The 22,876-nt window shown below is 41.9% G+C and overlaps 1 protein-coding gene across 3 annotated transcripts in view; it reads right to left on the bottom strand.

The window, feature by feature from the left end:
- cux1b (cut-like homeobox 1b) overlaps positions 1-22,876 on the bottom strand; it is a 73,914-nt gene that overhangs the window by 34,695 nt on the left and 16,343 nt on the right. For all 3 annotated transcript variants that reach the window (XM_059330687.1, XM_059330688.1, XM_059330689.1), the window contains exons 2-7: positions 20,026-20,136; positions 16,167-16,214; positions 12,187-12,265; positions 9,335-9,472; positions 4,832-4,955; positions 900-976 (exon numbers count right to left, since the gene is read on the bottom strand). In XM_059330687.1, the coding sequence (XP_059186670.1) occupies positions 900-976; positions 4,832-4,955; positions 9,335-9,472; positions 12,187-12,265; positions 16,167-16,214; positions 20,026-20,136 (577 nt within the window). The remainder of the gene's footprint in view (positions 1-899; positions 977-4,831; positions 4,956-9,334; positions 9,473-12,186; positions 12,266-16,166; positions 16,215-20,025; positions 20,137-22,876) is intronic.

The following is a 22,876-nucleotide window of genomic DNA, read 5'->3' as shown; positions in this document are numbered from 1 at the left end:
CCCTCGCATAAATCAGCTTTCAAACTTATATCAACTTATGAACAATACTTTATAAAAACCCAAAAAGCTTCTTTGAGCATCTTGAAAAGCGATATACAAATGTAATGTGTTATTATCATTATAATGTCTTGAACACAGTGCTTGAAAACTGGATGTCAGAATACTTTCAATATGTCCAGAATCTTAAAGCATTCATAATCACATTAAAATTGCATTTATAATTGTTACTATCAATGCAATTTTGAAAGTGAAATTTTGTGGGTAAAAAGATAAAGCAGATGGTGGCCCTCATGACGCCACGGGGCACAGTGGAAAAATTCATTTCATCGCCCACGTCAGTCAGTCAACTAGCTCCGGCCAGCTCCACGTCTGATGCAAGATAGTCATAACAAATATGATGATAGGATCGTTTTGTTTGCAAATATTGATTTTTGGATGACATGAGTAATTGTTTACAACACCAGGTAAACAAGCTTAGTATATCCAAATTAACGCATCTCCCTAACCTTGAAAACATGATGGTGATTAAAATGATGTAGACTTAACACAAACTCTGCATTCAAGTTATCAGAAGAGATATTTCTGTATTTGTGTTGCTGCCTGTGCTTTTCTCTGGAAGTGACAGTTGTAGAGTTATTTGCTTATGTTGCTAGGCCACTGTCAAGCTGATCAAACCACACCCATCTCATCCAGATAGAGCAGATTAAGTGTTAAACTTCACTAGGGGTGTTTTTCTTTCCATCTTTAGCAATGAATGGACATTAAATAAGAAATGTTTCATGTTATAAACAAAGCTTTTAGAGGCTTTCAAGCCAGCACCTCCTCGTTTTCAGTGATAATATTTTATCAGAGCTGGTTAAAACTGTACATAGGCCTGTAAAAAGTGAGTAGGCTGGTACCTGTCTGTAGGGACTGGGCCTTGTGTTCAGCCTCTTCCAACCTTGAGGACATGGAGTCTTGGCTCTCCTGGAGTTTCCTACAGAGGCAGACAGAAGGCGAGAAAGAGAGAGCCGGGAGCAGAAAGTCACAGATAGAGATACTGAGTCAGTAAATCTTGGGTTCACACTTTGTGGCAACTGCAACTATTCTCTATTTTCCCACCATTTCTGAAGTGTTTTCCCCACTAAAATCCTCCCAACACAACCCACTCCTCATTAAGCAGCCCTATTAGGCAGGAATGTCTGGCCACTGGGGCACACTGCACCCGGGGGGAGAGAGAGAGAGAGAGAGAGAGAGAGGGAGAGAGAGAGAGAGAGAGAGAGAGCAAGGGGTGAGTAAGAGAGGGGGGGAGGGGGGCGTCAGAAACCACAAGGATAAAATAGATTCATTCTTAGCATATAAAAAGTTGGGCTCTGCTGAGAAATTGCCACTGCGTGTAAAAACATCAATAATCTAGCACAAAGACGGTCTTTATGGCACTCTTTGATGCCCCCCTTCTCCGCCAATCTGTCTCTCCTGTCATCTCTATTTTTCTGCCCTCTACTTCATCCTTTCATCTCTCGCTCTCTCCCTCCTTCCCTCGCTCCTTGCAGGATAAAATGCATCAGAGGTGCCATCCATTTACTGCCCCTCTCAGACACAGGAAGTCAGCTCTCTGCAGACAGGAAGGGGCCTATAAAACACTGACGTAAAGGAAATACAGTTGGACAATTGATCTTCTGCTGTGAGGCTGAAAGGGGCGATGGGCTTCAACACGGCTTCACGGCAAACAAGATGATTGACACACGGGCTAATATGGGCTCTGTAATGTACTTTTAATAAACACAAATCTGACAAATCAACTTAAAGACTTATCAAAATGATGGCTGAGAAAGTTTCTTCTAAAGTCTAAATGACTATCATTGAAGCAGTGAAGTAATAATTTGTTGGCAGTACTTTGGACTTGGGAATAAAAGGCATAATATGATGCAACTGAAAGCAAGCATCTAAACTACTTTCAATTTTTTTCTTGAGAATAACTGTGACAAGGTTTTTAATAACCTTTATGCAGGTAAAAGTTTTGGAAAGGGATTGCAAGCAGTATCTGAACTTCTGCTAAATGATCAAGCAGCACAGAGGAAGTTATTTCCTGTGTAAACAAATAAAGTGATCCGGTGGAAAAAGTGACAGAATGTCTTTCACTTTTACTTGGATTAGGACATGTGGAGCCTCACCTATAGTTTCCATCACTCAGCATTACAGCAGTAAACCCTCTGAACCCCTCAACCCCCTGGCGGGGTTGAAAGGCACATTCTTTTTTCCCCATTAAATGACAAAATTACACCATTTATCGCAGCCAGAAAGTGTAAAATTACTGCTCGATTTTCACCTTTCTTACAGATCATGAACAAAGCACGTGTGACGTATAGTTCTGAATAACCAAATATAATATTAAATTGTGATATTTAATCGAAATCACTATATTCTACAAAGCTAACTTACAATTTTACCAAAATTTAACAGTTGCCACTAACCAGACCTTGTTAAAAACATGAATTTATGTATTCAGAAAGATCATGAATGACTCGGTAACGCTATTAATAACCATTAATTAACAAGTAATAAGGCCCTTGTAAGTCCTTACAAGATGCTTATTAACATTATTGTGTGTTTATAAGCTTATATAAGTGTTAATAATGGCATTACAAACACCCATGACCCACCCATTATGTCTTTGCCATGCCTTTATTAATCTTATTTTGTTTGCTTATTGATATTAAAATATACTTTATTGCTCATCTATTATAAGTTAACTATAAGTTAACTATGCTTTTTGCATCTACCGGATCTAAAGCGAGAACAATGCCTTATTACTTGTTAATTAATGTTATTAAGGACCTTATTATAAAGCGTTACCTATTAATTATTATCTGACTGTTTTATCTCACATATCTGAACCAGTGGAAGAGGAAGTTTTTAAGCAGATGTTTATGTCTGTGAAGCCAAAGACAAATTTTCCTGTTAGTATATAAAACATATCTATTCTCTGCCTGCCCTCTCTTAGTCAGTTAATCAACTAATCAGTTGTTTTGTTCTGAGTTGACAAAGATTTCCTTTTTCAGGCTGAATGACTTATCCCCCAAAAACTTCTCTGCTAACAACAGGATTTAAACTGGTTCCTTCTTATTCTTTGTGGAGAAACTTAGTTTTACAAGATAAGACATTCCTTTTATTAGCCCGTCGACGAGGAAATTTCCAGTATTACAGCAGCAAGTGGATAGCAAAAATAAAGAGAAGCATCAATAAAATAACAATAAATAGTAACCAAGCTATATAAACCAGAAGAGATATAAAAAGTATTAACAATAGATTAAAAATTCACCTGATTGAAATGTTATAGATCTTTCGATTAGATCAAGTTATCGATTAGTCCTCAAAATTATGTCTTTGCCATGCCTTTATTAATCTTATTTTGTTTGCTTATTGATATTAAAATATACTTTATTGCTCATCTATTATAAGTTAACTATAAGTTAACTATGCTTTTTGCAACTACCGGATCTAAAGAGAGAACAATGCCTTATTACTTGTTATTTAATGGTTATTAAGGACCTTATTATAAAGCGTTACCAATGACTCTAAGTCGTGTGACAATGAAAAATGTGACAAAAGCAAAAAACGTCTTCAAGCGCCTGGAGTTCGGAGGGTTACCACAGTTATGTTGTCGCTCTCTATGACTGACAGTATTGACCTTTTTATTGGCTTTAAGATTTTGGCAGTGCTTCATTTCCTAGTTAAGAAACATTTTTAGCTTTGATGCATCCATGGCAGCCTTTGACTCCTGCTCGGCCTCACTGAAACCGTCTTTCAGCCCCGAGGCTGCAGCAGCTAATCATATGAGTGCTCATCATTTCTCTTCCACTCTGCACATGTTTATCTATCCCTTTAGTTCATAATATGAACACACAGTTACACAAGATAGCTACATGTAAAGTTGACAGGTCAACTCTCCACTTGCATTTGAAAAACTGAACCTTGTGTGGATTCACACGATAATTTAAACTGGCCACCCTCTTATTATTCTGGTTTACTGAGAGATGTAGGAGGAAAACAGTTTTAAGTGAAACAATATTCTGTTGAACTGACAGTAATCAAGTGACTCATTCTAGTTCTGAGAATTAAAAAATCATTTCAGTAGTTAGCATTGTTTTTCATGTTCCTTAAATATCTGGCAGCAATTTAGAGCTTATTTATTACTGCCACAGGCTTTCTGTGTATCTGAAAATCACTTAAAATGCAGTGAAAATGGTTTTTGGAAAGGAAGTGACCTATTAAATCAAAATGAATTACTTTGTATCAAAATAAAGTGACACCTAAGCATATTTTTTTTGCCTTTATATAGTAATTTGGTGGTTTTCACTCAGTCACCAACTATTTTCAGACACAGTAGATGTCTGTGGTGGCAATTATTCTGAACAAAAAAGGCTGAAAGATATTGTGGTAAAGAAAGAAAATAGGAGTCTGAGGTGTTGATTCCCATCTAGACAAGAATGGCAAGCACCCACATGACAAAAATGCTGCCTTTGTCTTTTATGTATTTTCCATTCCAGCATTCATCTGTTAAAGGAAGGCAATGCCAGGGAAGCAATAAGCTGTAATTTGTTGATTAAACTGATAACTACGAGAAAAAAGTACAGGGAAATAATTAAGTTGTGAATACCTCTGCTGAATAAAGGCAGAAATCTTAAATCTATCTGAGATTAGTATCACAGCGGTTCTGTCTGAGGGCACATTGACCCAAAGGTTTGCAATGACAAAACAATGCAGAGGTTATTACTTGAAACAACGCTGCAGCAGCACACACACACACACACACAAACACACACACACACAAACACACAGAAAGTTGTACCTCTCCTTCTCTGCATAGTCGTTGTGTAGCTGAAGCTGCTTTTCTTGGGCCAGGTTCTCAGCTTGATTCTTCAGAGACTGCTCGTACTCACGGATCTTCTCCTTCAAGGCCTTAATGGTCACCTCTGCAGGAAGTGAAAACAGAAAGTCGGGCGTCGTGAGAAAAGGCAGGAAACCCCACACCCCTAACTGACAGGTCAAACATTTTCACCGCAGAAAGAAACTGTGAAAACGGAATTAATTGTCTGAAAATGTAAAAATTCCAACAGGAAAAATACCTAAATCAAAGCTAAAAATTGTGATTTTGTCAAAATAAATGCTTTGTCCTCACCAGATCCTGTAAAAAAATGTTTTAATTCTGCGATCCACAGCGTAACTGAGAAGCCATTCATGACTCAGCTGAACTGTAACGTAGGGCTGGGCGATATGGCCCTAAAAGAATATCACGATATTTCAGGCTATTTTTGCGATAACGATTATTCTTCACGATATTACAAAATACTTAAAAAGATATACAAAATGTTTTTTTTTTAGTCTGTATAAATAAATAAAAATCTAAAATGTAGTGTGAAGTGCAAATCTCAATAGTTGCCAAATACAAAAAAATTTACTCTTGACTCTTGAGTATGAGCAAATAATAAAAAATAACCATTTAGGGGTTCCGGGGGCATATTTTAATGAAATTTTGTAAAGGAGAATAAAGGTTCTTGTATGTTTTATTTAAGGCATCTTATTTTGACAGTCTTCTTGTAAGTTCTGTGGTGGATTCTGTTAACACACCATGCTCTTATTTTGAAAGCTCCATGTGTTAAGCGAGAGGGAGTAAGTAGCTTTTTGTGATTAAAACAACTTTAATTGTTAGCCTTACACCACTACATCAAGAAGTAGGAATGTTGACAATATCATGATATGCATTTTTTTTAACCCATAAGAAAAATATACCGATATTATCGTGAACGATACGATATGGCACACCCCTAACTGACAGGTCAAACATCTTGAAACATCAAAATTCCAACAGGAAAAATACCTAAATCAAAGCTAAAAATTGTGATTTTGCCAAAATAAATGTCCTCACCAGATCCTGTAAAAAAAATAATTAAATTCTGCGATCCACAGCGTAACTGAGAAGCCATTCATGACTCGGCGGAAATGTAACGTGACAAAAGTTTTACTGAATTGCAGGCTTCTTACACAGAGCAGTGAGGAGAGGACAAGAAAGGTTGTTCGCAGAAGTTAGTTTAATATGTATAGCATCAGAAGCCTCCATTTCGCCAATATTGGTAACAAAAATGTTGTATAAATGGACTCAATTTTATTAAAAAGTAAAATAAATTATCCAAGACATTCAACTTAGGGATTTTTTTTATGATTAATGGCATTATAACTGTGTTATACTGCACAAGACATTTTAAGTTCTCCCTACTCCTCGCCATGATTGTGCTGTTTTTATAGAGGTGCAGGATTTATATATCACAGTGAAAAATGAGGCCACGGTGAGTAAAATGTGACATGAGCAAAAAACGCCCTGGAACCGCCTCGGTTTCAGAGGGTTAAAATATGGGCAATTTGCAGAATATATAGACAACAGACTCAAGCGGTTTCCTGTGATGTGATAAACGGCAGTGATGACGATAATCCCTGTGAGCGAAGGGGTTTCGACCTTTTGCTTAAGGAACCACGTTTCATATCCCACATTCTTCCTCTGTCAGCGCTGACGAAGGCCATGGCCCCCATGGCTCCCGTCTAATCTTTACATCTACGTCTGCTATAGAATATTCACCGTTCACCAACAGTAGATATGGTGTATTCATTAGGACTGCATTAGTGCTGAAACCCCATAACCTGCTGACGGCTGAGCTCTGTATGGGGCAGCCTGAAATAAATCCAACACATAACTGGGGTAATAAATAGGCCTCCGTGTGTGTGTGTGTGTGTGTGTTTCTCAGAGAAAGATATAAGTGAGTGAGACAATGATAAAGAGCATTGCTGCTTGCTGCCTTTGACTGAGGGCTCTTAGCACTTTGTGTGTGTGTGTGTGTGTGTGTGTGTGCGTGTGATTTAAACTCCAGTCTCACTGCTCTGACACATAATCAATAGAGGAGAGTCCCCTCAGAGCCCTCTTACCCCTTAACTGCTTAACTGAACTTTAAACATTTAGGTTGCGGGGATCAATGGCCCCTGCACTCTTTTGTATGTGTGTGTGTGTGCGTGTGCAAGTGTGCGGGCAGGTCCGCGTGTGCATTTAACAGGAGTGGGAGTTCCACAGTGTGTTTTGGGGTTTAAATATCCCCCATCTATTGAGGCGGGAAGGAGGGATAAAGGATGAGGGAACAGGAAAATCAATGGCAGAATGGAACCCTGCCGCTATCGAGCTGTTCCAATTAACTCGCGCTGAGGAAAGGGGGATTCCAAAACATTCCCTGCTCGCTCGCTCACTCCTCCTTTTCGACTGAAATTACACCACTTTTATTACCGCTTCTCACTCATCTCTCTGCCTCTCTGTCAGTTTTTCCATCTTTCTTTACCCTGAGGTAGCCTGTCGTTTTTTATTCATGAAACCGTGCCTCGTGTTTTTTTTCCCCTGAAAACCTATTTGAAAATGTAAAACCTTGTACATTTTTTGTGTTTCTGAAACATTTATGAGGCATTAAAATATGTTCAAATATGGCCTCTTCCCTTTGAAAAAGCCTTCTAAATATGTTGCCTTGACCTTACATTTGCACGTAAAAGTTCATCAACATGCAAACATAATGCTGACATTACCTTCCAGCATACCAAAAATGATTCTGCAGCACTTTTGCACTTGAACATTTTTAATTTACACGTGATGGTCAGTGTGGAACTTGTCAGACTAAAATATTTACAACATAACTACTTTTGTTGTAGCCAAATACCATACTGAAGAGTAAAATTAAAAAATGTATGTCATCACAACATTTCCAACTGACAGATGGCAATCACCTAAACTACATTTTTCATTTCCAAGGCTTCTCAGTGAACTGCAAATTAGGAAAATACATCTGAACAGACACGTCGCTGGCAAATAAAGAAACATCTTTACCAATTTGAAACATATGCACAACATTTACAAAACATCTTCATCCACTTAACGACTCACTAAAATATCAAGAGATGCTGCAAGAAGCTCACAAGACAACGGAAGCAGTTTCCAGAGGACTCAGTCAATTGAGTAAAAAAGTGACCTAAAAGTTTGGGTTTTTATTTTATCTTTTAAACATTGTCATGGCATAATTCAGATATTGTTGCAGGTACCTACTGTAAACCCTGCGTTAGTCTTTTGCCTGTTATTATAATATCTAAATTATAGGATCACTGTGACAGATGGCAAACTTCAATATATTCATAATAGTCTCACATCGCCAGAACTGTCTCCACGACGCCGATGTGCCCTGCGATAAAGGAAAAAAAAATACTCTGGCTTGTTTGCATTTCTCTAAACCAATCACAGTCGTCTTGGATGGTGCTAAACTCAGGATGCAGTGGAAATAGAGGATGGAGATAGAGGAATGGAAGGAGTCTGAAACATCCAATGAATGAGACTTCTTCATAAGCCACAAACAAAAAACCACATCCCACCTACGTGTGTCATTTTTTAGTGTCGCCTGTGATGTGAGCTTCTTGCAGCACCTTTTTTTTAAATACTGCACGTGTCATCAAATTGATGTTTTCATATGTCATCAAGATGGGGAAGATGTTTCTTCATTTCCTCACAATTACAGTCATGAAAAAAAAAAAATAGACCACCTTTGCTTTGTTCTTTTTCTTGTTCATTTTCATGCCTGGTACAACTTAAGGTACATTTGCTTGGACAAATATAATAACAAAAATACCTCAAAAGAGTTTAATTTAAGAACCATTTCCCATGGTTTTCTTGATAATAACCAAAATTATTATCAAGAAAACAATGGAAAATGGCTAGATATCAGCTCTAAAATTAAACTCTTATGAGCTATTTGTGTTGTTATCATTATATTTGTCCAAACAAATGTACCTTTAGTTCTACCAGGCATTAAAATCAACAAGAAATTAAAGAAAACAAGGGTGGTCTAATAAAGTTTTCCATGACTGTCTGTTGTTTCTATCTGCTGTTCTTTTCACTTTTTCTACAGGTTTGTAAATTTTTCTTTTCTATGTATTTCTAGAGCAACATTACTGTATCGGTGTTAGCCAAAAGGCTGCTGTCGCATGGCCAGATGTTAAATTAGCCATTCAAAAAATGACATGCATAAGCAGTTTTCTCATTCTCACTCGAGCAACCTGCTTCGCCATCTTAGCTTTGTTTTGGTCATATTGGAACGCTCTGCAACGTATGGGAGAAAGGAACATTTAAACACTGCACAACTAAATAAATTATAATCATAGCTATATGAAATTTTGATATGTGCTTATCTATGATTAATTGCGTGTCCTACATCCATGCCCCCTCTCAAAGTCAGAAAAATCCCAAATTGTGTGTCCCCGCCTGTGTCCCGTCTCTTACCTTGGTTTTTGACCTCTGCAAACTCTTTGTTGTAGTCCTCCAGTGTCTCTCGAAGTTTGGTGTTCTCTGTCTCAATGTCGTGCATCCTCTGGAGCTTCAGCTGCAGCTGCTGAGCCAGCTCCAGCACAGGTACAGGATCTGGCAGAGACAAAACACACCACGTTAACACACCGCGAAGCAGATTACACAAACAAGGGCGTTAAGGTGGCATAGTGAGCTAGGAATAACTACATCCAAGGCCCTGAGAGAGCAAGCGTTGCCCTGGTGAAGTGTCCTTGAGCAAGGCAATGAATCTCCTGCAGCTCCAGGAGAAGTGTTCTGGAGCTGACCCTGACCTTTGACCTCCCTGTGGAGAACTGCTGGTTCCAGCAAGGACCAAAAAAATATCACAATTACATGCAATGTTATGACAAGGTGAGTTACATGCAGAGTCACCGGAGCATCAGCTTGTATTTGCAGAACTAATATTGTTATTTGATACTGAATAATCACACATTAATAAATGATCAAAGCAATGTGTGTTTGTTTTAACAGATGTGTATGAAGAAATTGTAGCGCTATTTATTCAGTAATAAATGTCACTGGATTTGACTTGTTTTTCTTAAAAGGTTGATATGTTATATTTGTTTTTATTCATTGTTATTATTTGTAAATGGAAATGTTCAACTGTAAAATATCCTACCTTAGACATGACATTACCACAAACTTTACCAGCAATATTTGAAAATGTTCTTAAGATTGTTCTTGGATTTTTTTAACCTTGATATCGATCTTAAAAAATCCAGTGCTGTTAACTGTAAATACATGAACATTTTCTTAAGATTAAGATTGTTCTTGGATTTTTTAACCTTGATATCGATCTTAAAAAAATCCAGTGCTGTTAACTGTAAATACGCACAAGCTGTGAGTGACTTTACTGAATAATAGAACAATGAACGACACACAACACTGAAAGGTCAGGGTTAGTTATGCACATTCTGTTTATCCATAAAGGTTATTGAATGATACACTATCAGCCATTGTATCAACAGAGACTATTGTTGGTGCATGAGATAAACTTTAGTTTTTGTACGGGGGAAAAAAAAGTAATGCGTCAACGGCTGACACAGCGGGAGAACTGGATAAGTGATAGTAGATAGGCACAGACAGTACCGCGGATGAGACACATTAACAGAGATTAATGGGCTATGATCAGTTAAAGTGTTTGCTATGATGCAGCTTGAAAGCTAAAAAAAAAAGAAAAACATGGGAGCAGACAGATGGACAAAGTGGAGCCGTAAAATAGGCAACGCAAAAAGTAAATAAGAGATTAAAGGAACAAGAGACAGAAGGAAGAAAGACAACTTTTCTGGAGGCATTTTACCAACATCTCTGTGAACACACAGCAGGGTTAACTGTCAGTGTGATGAAGAGAGCCCTGTCAGTCAGGCCAATCACATCTGATTGGTGCTCATGGGTGGCAGACTGGTGACAGGCAGCCAAGAGACGCAGGCGACGCTCATCAGCATGCCAGCTAAAAGAGCAGTTTGCGTGCATGTGTGTGTTTATGTGTGTGTGTTGTACAGATAACAGGAACTGACAGCTTACAGCTGGGGGTAAGGGCTGTGTGTGTGCGTGTGTGTATGTGTGTGTGTGTATGAGTTTGTGTGTGTCATGTCTGACGCAGTTAGATATCTTAACTATGCTAATGAGAGATCAGCAGAGAACGATTGGGGAATTTCATGCTGATTTTGTGCTGTCAAGGTGACACACCATGCAGGGCTAAGCTCACACACACACACACACACACACACGTGTACATGGAGACACACACACACACACATGGAGACACACACACATACACTTTTTCACAAACTCATGTGCACACTAGTCTCATACAAATACACACAAGCAGAAACAAACACTAAGGAACATAACTGTATGCCTTGGATTTGGACTCCTATCTGCTGCGGCGCCCTTGAAAATCAACTTTCTCTCGCTTATCAAACCTTCGTCCTTCACATACGCAGGCCCTCCTCCAAATCAACTGCACAGCCTGTTAAAAGCAGTTTGACTTGTGGGCCACTGGTGCTGAGCGCTCTCGCCAGACACCTTTAATCTAAAGCAGAGCACACTGGGCTGACTAACCAGGCCTTCAGCTGATAGAAGACAGAACAAAACACACTGTTTCCTCTTTCAAGACTGCTGCATTAGTCAGGCTGGTCTGTGTCTGTGTGCGTGTGTGCATCAGGCATTACATCATTGTCTCGCTGCAAGTTAAGAATAGCCCCGTCAGAGCTGGCGCTGACTTATTGGGAGCAGTACAATCCAAAGATATTACTGTAGGTCTATCCATGTGGGAATATGATGACCTCCTTACGCTATAGATGAACTCAACTCCTCTCTCATTCCTACATACACAGCTCCCCCCCACCTCCAGGGCTCCCATCCAGCTGAAAACCTCCAACCAGTAGCTCCGTAGATCTGTGTGTGTTCTGAAGCACTGTGAGGACCGTGTCCCTCCTCGGCCTCAGTGTGCTGAACGTGACTGCTCATGTGTGCACTTCGCGGCAGCCAATCGCGGGCGCACTTGTCATCCGTATCAGGATGCACCTTCTGCTAAGACCCTCTAAAGGCTTCACCAGTGGGGATGAGATCTCGTGGGGACATATTAAGGCGTCGCACACGCCTGGATGCACAGTGAAGGAGCACCAGAGGGACGGTGTCATGCTTTCTCTCTTCCCCTGTTGGTGCTGTCTGCATGGATAACGGGGTCTACTGATCACGTTTTTGGGCTTGGGGGGAGGGGGTGGGGGGGGGGTCTTGACACACAGACGTACACAATGCAGCACAGACATGAAACGTGGTCTTACCTGGGACATCAATTATTTTCTTATACACGTTCAAGAAGGCGGCCTCTGCTTCTTTACTTCTCTTACTCAAGGCATCGATCTGTGAGGAAAGAGGAGGAAAAAGAGAACGGTTAATTGTTGGCTACACCACGTCATAACTGACTGTCACATCACATCCATACACTCCTATGGCGGGCAGGCCCATTAATTTTACAGGAAGACTCGTCTACATATCCGTCTATCCTCACTATGCGTCGGTATGCTGCATGGGATGGCGGCTGTCTTGACAGTGGCTGCGTTGGTGTTTCCTTCCCGTGAAGTCAGTTCAGCTGTTCAGCCGATGACGGATGCGTTTCGTTTGCCGCGTGCGTGTCTGCGTCTGTCTGTCCTCGAGTGTGTGTGCCTAAGTCCGTCAGTCCGTCTGTGTGTATGTGTGTGTGAATGTGTGTGTTCGTTTCCCCTCCAGCACGCTGACATCATTAAACAGCTGGCTCAGTCTTTCCAGCCACAGCAGGGGCAGATTATTCAGTCAGCTCTTAGCAGCAATACAGTGTGGATCCATTACTGATGCAGCCATTAACACAAGAGGGCACGGCATGCATTCCATCACCGATATTATTGAAATGGACAGCATTAGATTGGATCCATAAGAGATTAATTCTAAAAATCATACTGGGGGGAACTTTTTTACGCTGTTGTCAATGCTGAAACATCAGGCGGCGAGCTCTACTACGGTCTCTGTGTCACACTTCAATATGAGAAGCAGACAGAGTAGGCGAAAAACGCATCTGAAATCAAGTCTAAATCGAGGGAAACAGATGCCAAATAAAGACATTCAGAGGGTGCTACTGTACTGGGCAGAGCTACAGCTGACTACTCTGGCTCACGCACTCAGACTAAACAGCCTTGTGTTTCTCTTCCAACTCCTCCAGCACATTCACTGAGAGAAAAGGAATAAAGACAAAAGCCTATATAAGTCCAAATATAAAGTCTTCACATTCCCAGCCAAGCCAGTAGTGTAGTTGATGGGTGGTTTAGGGGTTCTTGCCACTGTAAACAGAGCGGGCTACATGTAATACTGCCTGGGCTCCTATGGGAACCTAATAAATCTCTTCACATGGCTTTGATTCATCTCTAGTTTTTTAGCCGCAAAACATCTGGCCCTGAGTAGGCTGGTGCCAGCACCCCTCCCTCTCCCCCCCTCCCTTTATTTCTCTATGTCTTTCTCTCAGTCTCTCTCCCGAATTCTCCCTCTTGTCACTTCCATGTTCTCTGACTCATTTTTTTTCTTTCCCTCAATCTATTTCAGTGTCAGTCTTTCTCACATGTTTCTCTGTCACACACTTATGTCTATCTGGCATGTATATCTGGCAGGGCTCCTGTCTATCTCCCTCTCTTACACACACACACACATATACTGCCCCACTACTATATCTCATTCTCACATCATGCTGCATCATGTACTTTACCCTCTTCATGTGCTGTGTGACATTGAGCGATCAGGATCCTCAAATGCAAGGCCACTAATGGGAGATTACTGATGCCGAGGACTAATACCTCTCACACACCAACACCAAACCTGTTCATCAGGGTTGGAACACATGTGCATAATGTGTGTGTACGTAAGAGTATGTGATCAGGGCGACACAGCACAATCTCATGATAAAGATAAAGAAGAAACACACACGCTCACAAACCGATGCACAAAAATGATCTGCCGATGGCAGTGAAGGAAGCCGGCTGCGTGACTGTACAATGACTGGGCCAAGGTCAGTGGTACAGCAGCTTTATATAGCCCAACATGGGAGGCAGGAAATAGACATTTAATGTAGGACACACCCTACAGTTAGAGGCAGGTTAACTGCAGGACCAGAGCCATTAGAAGACCACCCAGGATTTGCAAATACAACCCTGCTGCTCCAAACTGCAGCTCTCTCAACCAATCCCAATGACATCTGCTATTACATGCTCCCCTGCCCCCATCCCACACACACAGACCAAGCAAAACAAATGAAGTGACACAAATGATACCTCACCAGTATCAGTAGGTTACCGATGAGAAGTGCTTGCAATTGCAAAAGGTATCCCTGACACATCCACACACACAAACACATACGTACATACGTCAGCACCTTGTGCCACCATCACTCAGCACCGCCTCGCTCCCCTATCTAACCCAGAGTGTGTGAAGGGCATCAGGCTGACCTGCGTGTGTGCGTGCATGTGTGAGTATGTGTGTGTGTGTGTGGCCCCAGTGGAGTCTGATAAGGGGAGGCTATGGGAAGCAGAGACTGAAGCCTTGGATAATGGAAAAGCTTATCTGATCGATGGACCAACAAGGAACACTGAGCATGCAACATACACACACAAACACGAGTACACACACACATACACACACATAACCCGTTTACCAAACTAAGGCTTTGTGGAAACAGTACTGTTATTGGTAATAATTAATAACCTGAGGGCATCCACCTTTCAATGACAAAGATTAAACAGGAGTATCAAGACCTCCAAGTTCCTGGGATAAAACTTTTTATTGTTCTGTCTGGGTTCCACATTCACTTAGTAAAGATTCAAGCTCCGAGGGTAAAATGCTTAAGGATGAGTTACTGTGGGACTTAGACAGGAAGACCCTCTGGTTTCTGGTGCTGTCTTGTCCTTGATCAAAGCACGTAGGGGTAAGCAAACAAAGCCAGGCTAAAATTACACATTCTCAGAGCTACTCATGTTGTGGCATGCAAGCGCGCAAAATAGTCGACTGATTGATGGGCTGCTCTAAGACTGGCGCGGGTGTACAGTATTATCTCAATAATCATAAGATAATGTCTTTCTCAGTTCCGCGACCACCCACTATGTGCCTCAGCGTGTTCTGGTGTGCACGCCGTCGAGGTGTGTCAACATGAGGATGGTGGAAACAGCTGACAAAGCCGCAATTATATTGCTGCCGTTTCTATTCTCTAAATAGACTGTGGATCATCAGCAGAACATGGTGGGACCACTATAAATTACAGCATTTTTACATAACCACTGGCTGTGGTTGCTGCTCTAACACAAGAATATGGAAACTAACCCAGTGTTAAACTGTAATATTCTATGGCCAGTAGCAAAGCAGCCCTGTCACTATCTATTCAGATGATTTTATTTGCGTGCATGTGTGTGTTCATGTGTGTGTGTGTGTGTGTGTGTGTGTGTGTGTGTTCAAGTGTGTGTGTGTGCTAGGGAAGAGATACTGTTGGGCTGAATGTCCACCCACTCCAACCCCAAATAACGCCCCAGTCTAAACCAGCCGCTTCCACTCCTACCCTCTGACTTTCACATATGGGAGTGAACTGGAAATGCATGGCTGCCAGAAAGGAGGAGTCATGATGGAAATAGGCCAAAATGATGGAGGAGGAGATAGAGGGAAACGGTGGGAGTATGATATAGCACACACACACAAAAGTCACCTCTTATAGGTCAAGGTACATGGAAACCTACAGGCGCAACATTAAATTGAAAGTAAATAAATGAGCCACAATGAACAAAAATGGCTCATGATTCACCAGATCAACAAATAACCCCACCGAATCATGCAGACAAACAAAGTCTGAGGAAATAGCATTGGGAGAGTTGTGACTGGCTAGAGCGGGGGTTTTGTGGTGCCTTTTTTTTGCAGGATGCAATTTAAACACACCCTCGGGCTACAGGACTTCATGAATAGGACAGAAAATCAAGAGCAGAGCAGAGCGAAGAAAAGAGGGAGAGGAAAGAGGGGAAATGAGATAGTGGCAAGAGAAAGAACAGGAGATGGCGGAGAGAAAAAAGAGAGGAGAGAGAGAAGTGAGAGAGAAGAGATGACAATTTAAGAGGAAAGACGAAGGCGGAAAAAGAAGAGAAGGTTACTAAGAGAGGGAGCAAGACCAGTCAACGAATGTCAAACAGGCTTTATAAAAAATGCACTGTTTGAATGCTGCCTTGTCTATCACTATGTAAATATAAATTCCCAATAACACACTCACCTCCCCTTGGAAACTCTTGAGCAATGGGGCAACCTGTTTCCGGAAATCCTGAAAGATAAAGAGAAAAGGAGGTGAGTCAATCTCAAAAATAAGATGACGAACAGATTAATTGTAATCCTAAAATAACAGTTAATACACAGGAATGTGTGGCAGAGAGGTTGAGGAGCTGTGAAAAGCTCCTTAGTTTTATACTAGCAGACCACGGTGTGATCAAATAAGTCATTCATTTATTGAATACAAGTAGGGGCCATTCTTGCCACTGCTGATGAATAATGAGTGATGCGTGAGCGAGTGATGAACATGATGGGAGAGAGGAGGCCAGGTTTGTACCCTGAGGTGATCTAGCGGACTGCGTTTCTCGTAAGAACAGGTGCAGCACCACCTGGGCCACCCAGAGGCACCACTAGTGCGTGTGAGACAGAGTGAGTGAGCCAATGAGTAGGACTACAGTTAATGCAAATTGTCTCCATGCACCAAGTTTTTACTATAAAGCAAAGGCTTTTTCATCCTGCGAGTCCCATTGCATGACTTTCCAGTACGAGTCAGCGGTTTCAGATTAGATAGCCAGTCGAGTATGTATCAGGGGAACATGCAAATCACCATGCTGTTAGCTGAGCCTACATCCTGACAAACTGAACTGGAGCGTACGGTAAAAAGCATGGCAGAATAGGACATTCTGTACAGGAACATTTGATTTGCACAGTTTGTGGACACACACATAACTCACAAAACTGCCTAATGAAGATGTGAAGTAGGGCACCGACAGATGTGTGCTCGGGAGACTCTGCGCCTTTTAGAAACCTCCGCCTAAAAGCCTAACCGATGCTGCATGGAGCGTGCATCCCAAACTGACCTGGGACCAGTGTCTGAGGCTGGCCTAATCCCAGGTTGGTCCAGACAGGCTGCTTGTCTGGGGCTGAGGACAGGTCATGACCTTGGTGACCCTGCCCCATTGTTACCTCATCAGGGGTCGTTGTGGCTGTTTGTCTGGGCCAATTCAATATTCCCCTGCTGGGGATAATGACCTCCACCCCCGCCTCTCCCCCCGCTCTGGCTCTCCCCTCTCACTCACACACACACAAGCATCGAACACATAAAAAAAGCCACCCACACAAAACACCAGAGTGGTGTCAGTTTTGTCATTTGCATTAGATTTTCATTATATCCTAATTTTACATTTCAGAATTCACTTTCCATTCAGTTGGTTTCCATAGGACCTGCTATAGTTCCTGTTTGGATGAAAAGATTTTTTAGTTTGGATCTTTTCTTCCATTGTTTTTACAGAGGCAAGCAAAATGTGCTCAAACATTTGTCTGTTTGAGTGTAAATTAACATTAACAAGACTTTTTTCACTTAACTATGTTACACTATGGCTTAAAACTAATGTTAATACTCAAGGCCCCAAAAAAGAACCCCCTCTATAATGTAATGCAGTGTAGCCTAGTAGTCCTACAATAATTACTACCTTTGTACAAATCATAACGTTCAACCTCCGTTGAGACATGACAAGCCACTTCAACACTACCATTATAGTTTGATGTATTATTCTTATTGAATTTTTAGTTAAATAGATTCCTAATGTTACTTCGAGTTTAGAATTTATCCACTCATCTTGCATTTTTGTCGTCTTAGTTTTGACTAAACACTGCAGCCGGACTAGCTTGTGCTAACAACAATCACTCAGTAACACACACTACACCCACAAAAACAAACAGACTCCAATAACACGCAGAGGCGAGCCACTGCTTTAGCTAAACACCGAGATCTGAACCCCTTTGGTCCACTCTCTAGTGCTCCGCCCCCCTGCCCCCTCCACTTCCAAAGATTTATGACCATATAACATAACAATGCACACAGACACCATGGTCAATCTGTGTGTGTGTGTGTGTGTGTGTGTGTGTGTGTGTGTGTGTGTGTGTGTAATGAAGGGAGTGGAGGGGGCCAGGCAGCAGGAGATGGATGGCTGGTGTGTGAGCTGCCGGCAGACAGCAGACAGGCCAGCCCGAGGAATCCTCCAGGGAGTATGGAACTCCCATTCGCTGTCTGTCTGCCCTGCAGCTAAACACAAACGTGAGTATGTGCATGTGCACACACACACACACACACACACAAGCACACACAAAGTTGTTTTACTACCACTGCCTCTGGCTAGCAATCTTTGGGACATTTTACAACCATTCCCACCCTTGCCTTTATAACAGTGTGGTAGAGGAGTCTTGACTAACTAAAAGGAAATTAAGAACTGGATGAATAATTCAAGCAACTTAGGAAGCACAGTGAGATGCAGTCTCCAAAAAAAAATTCAACAGCGTGTCAGTCCTAATGAATTATGAAAACTTTGTTTTCACGCTGCATTTCTTTGCACTACTTTCAAAATGCTACAAAAGCCTGTGTGTGTGTGTGTGTGTTATTATGCAGACCATGAGTGCAGTTCACGCCGAGTACAGCTCAGCAGACTAGACACAGTCAACGTGGGCAGGTCTCCTGGTTGTTGAATAATGGATCAGAGACGGACTCCCGCTCAGCCTAATGCAGTCTGATCTGATGTGACTGTGATCTCCGCTGACTGGTGCAGACCACAGAGAGCTGACAGCCCGCTCTATAGGCCTGGTCAACCACACACACACACACACACACACACACACAGCCTCAGAAGAGACAGAAAACACAGCTCGGCGAACGCACACAAGACGACTGGGGCATTTTTAATCAAGCGCAAGCCATCACACGTTATGAACTAGCCTATTTGGTAGGCAGGCTTGATGCTTATACACCTCCAAACGCCGGGAGTTTTAGTGCTGATTCCTATTGAGCCTGTTACAGCCCTGTAATGAATCCTGTCGCTCGTCTGGCCTGGCTCAGATTCCTCCTCCACATACCAGGGAGATGCCAGGGGCCACACAGACGCCAGAGGAGCCTTCCTAAATCACAGCCTTGTTACACTGATGAATGTGTGTGTCCTGTTCTGTGATCTAGGCTATCTGCCTCTGTGTGTTTGTGTGCGCGCCTCTGCTTCTCTGCATGTTTTCTTTGTGTGTGTGTGTCTGCTTTCTCTCCTGTGTGTTGCTACTTATGTGGTTATACTTGAAAATGAGATTAGAGATGAATGTGTAGGGTAAAGGGAAATTAGCATCTTGTGCATGCAGGTAGAGTTTCCTCTGGTGTATATTCCTCTACACCGGGTGGGCTACAAGCTGAAGTCAATAGTCACAATCCTCATCCTGTGGTAACTATAATAGGCCTACTGTCAACTCCACAGAGAGTTGACAATTTTCTATCCACAGTCTACTCCATTCATACATAATTCATACTACCATCAATAATTCACCATGGTGACATTACCAATAATAACACAACAATACTTTGTTTTCGCTGTGTGGTTTAAAGTGTGTTGCCTTGGTAACAGAGATGAAACAAATATTCCCAGGAGGAGTGATGGGAACACAGGAACAGGACAGAATTCCCTCCTGATCCCACTTAGTAGTGTTGTCACACTCTCTTTCTTTCTCTCTCCTGCTCTGCCTCTCTCTCTCTCTCTCTCTCTCATTTCTCTCTCACATACACACTCACGGACCACACTTTCTGCACGCATAAAAAACTAGGTCAGATAATACAAACTCCTGAGGGGTTTTCTGTTTTGTCTCTTTAGGATTTCAGGGAAACTAATGGAGAGACTATTTTTGGGAGCCAAGCCCGCATCTCTGCGCCGTCTACTCCTCCCCTGCTTTCTCAGTAAATAATCACGGCTGCATTTATGAAGAGGAGAAGAGACACAGAGAAACCATGATTGTCAAAAGAATCGAGGCACACATGCATGGCTGTGTGTTGGTGCGTGTCTGTGAATATCTGATTTTCTCACCTCTGGTGTGTTCTTCTTGAACTCGCGGCTCAGGTCGATTAGTTTCTTCCTGGACTGTTCACTCTCGTCCTGTCTGTTGGCAAGCTGTGTGGCGGTGGCGTCTAGTTCTTTCTGCAACACAAAGACAAAACTTTTGTTAGAGCATCTAAATTAATCACACTTATCATTAATGTCTCTGTCATTACAATCAGCGTTATTGTTATCATTTCAGAATAAAAAAGATGGGAGCCGTTTTCTGACTAGACAGCAGACTCCTTGACCCATCTGGCATGCTGCAGACTACCCGTCCTGCCTCAGATGAACTTGGCCAGTATGTTGTAGCAGCAGAGGCAGAGAGCAGAACCGCAACACCGACGTCCCGCCAAGAAGAAAAAACCCATCTACACCAGTAGTTTGATCTGCTACCAGCACCAGCAGAATCTGGAGCCATTCAGCCTGTCAGTCAATCAGTTACCACTGTGTCGGGCATGACAGCCTCTGTAGCAATAGACTACTACTACTACTCCACACACAGTTCACAACAATTATTGACTGTCTGCAGCAGGCGACCCCTCCCCTCCCCACATAACAACAGCACAATTATCAACAACAGCGGTGTTGTCAGGACCGAGGCAGGGCCCCGTCTTTATCCACAACCATTTTGCATTGTTATTAATAGCTATTTATGGGACTTGTTCCAGATGATGGGCCAAGTGCTGACATTAACAAGACGTTCAGGCCTTGTAAAGATTGTATCTCCCTCTGTTGAGTGTGTGTGAGTTGCTGGATTAGGTTTCTCTTGGATTCTTGCCTCCTGTCACGCTCACTCCTTTTTTCCCCCTCATTTTTCCGTACTCTCTACAGATCATCCACTCACTCATTCAACCAGCAGTACCTTCCACTCCGTTTAAATCGCTCTCTTCTCCCTTTTCCCCGCCTCCCCCTTTGCTTCTGCCCCCTCCCATCCACCTCCTGTGAGGCCGCCCACCCCTGAGAGTGATTAAACGCTGCTGAAGGGCCGTTATGCTAACTAACACACTAATCATTTAATACACACATTACCACAGGGGCCCTTGTGGCTCAGTCTGCTGACAAGGTCCCAAAACACACTCACGCACACATGCCCACCTCCCTGCATCGCCCACACCCCCAGCACACACACACACACACACACGAAACTACAACCCTCTAAAGAAATAGTGTGATCAAGTACTAATTAGAAGATTTTTCCCCCATCAGCAGTAAGTTTAATTCCCTGACCGGCCGTGATCTCGTTTTATCCACAAACCATAAAAATATATAACAAATGTTAGTCGACTGTCCTCTGCAAAGGATTTTACGCAGTAGCACAGGACGTTTGGAGAAATAAAAAAAAAAAACAACAAAAAAACTGCTCACTTGCTTACATGCCATCTTGCTCTTGCTGCCCATGGAGCAGTTGATGTAGCAGCCTGTCTGCCCATGGCCATGGAGCAGCTGCACTATCTGTTAGTGAATTCGAGCGTGCGCAGAAGCTTGTGCAACGCTTGATGAAAGGAGGAACCTTGTAAATTTTAATCATGTTAAATTAATTGTCAAAAAATGAATGCTCTAGTTCATGAATAGAGGTGTAATTATTATATTGGTAAAGATTAGCTACAGGACCAAGAATATAAGGCCCAGTTGGTTCAAGATACTAACATCAAATTTGGCAGATATTAATCACAATTTGATGTATTAGGCCTTCAGGCTAATACATCTTAAATTATTTAAATATAATAACTCACTGGAACACTTCCGTGTAAAGCCTGATCAGCATTCAGAAGGCATAAGCAGCGACCAGGACAATTTTAGGTATAATCCGAAAGCGAAGAGATAATGGCGTTAATCATTCAAACTGTGCCATTAAACACTAGGAATTAATTTTAAAATATAGAACTGATCATCTGAATCACTACAGAAGTAAAATACCATGGGTAACAGATTACTACACGCTCATGATTATTAAGTGTGCATGTGTGCATTATGCACTTCAAGACACAATTGTGCGTCAACTTGAAAAATAAACTTAATTAAAACAAAATAGAAATTAAGTTTGGTTTTCACCAAGTCATAACTACCTCTTACAGTGTTTGGCTTTCTTATCTCAGCTATGGGTTTATAGAAATAACACACTATGAACAGATTACACTATTGTGCAGCTCATGTTGTTGCTTATTGACCATGTAAACAACACTTTCTTTATTATTAAATGCACCAGACTTCTCTTTGATATGCAAATGAGTCCATGCAAGCTTCCCGTAATTTATTGTCAACGAACTTCCCAAAAGTCAAAGGAATACCACACAATAATCTTAATCTAATTGATCTGTGCACTCTGTTTCAGAGCAAGACTTAAATAACCACAGTCCCCCACTAGGGTTCTGCTTTAGGAGGTCATGTGCCAATCCCTGACGCCCTTGATTCTGTCCAATCCCTTTCCAAAACCCTGCACATATCCCAATGTGTTACCAAATCCCCATTCCAAAAAAAAATTCTCACTGCTAAGCTAAATAAACACATCACACATGAAAGAGGATTGATTCAATGCCAAGTGGGCAAGCAATTATGGGCATGGTCTCAGTTTGGGGGAAAAAAGGACCCTCAGACTCAGTCAGGTTTTGACTATGCAGCAAACTCTCTGCCCACATCAGCAGACACGGGCAGACTTTACACTCATCTTGCTGATAGAGCGTAACATCCGAAAGTGCACAATCCCTGCTGCCGAGCCCTTGTTCACACACATCAAGTCTTACTGACCATTAGGGGACGGATACTAGTCCCATTTTAAACTACATATAAGCACAATAGGTTGTCAGATTAAGTACCTTAAGTGAAATACTGACCAAATATG

This window comes from Centropristis striata, chromosome 4, assembly GCF_030273125.1.
Source record: "Centropristis striata isolate RG_2023a ecotype Rhode Island chromosome 4, C.striata_1.0, whole genome shotgun sequence".
In the NCBI taxonomy this organism is placed as follows: Eukaryota; Metazoa; Chordata; class Actinopteri; order Perciformes; family Serranidae; genus Centropristis; species Centropristis striata.
Note: the sequence above shows the minus strand (reverse complement) of the source record. Positions and strands in the feature narration are given on the sequence as shown.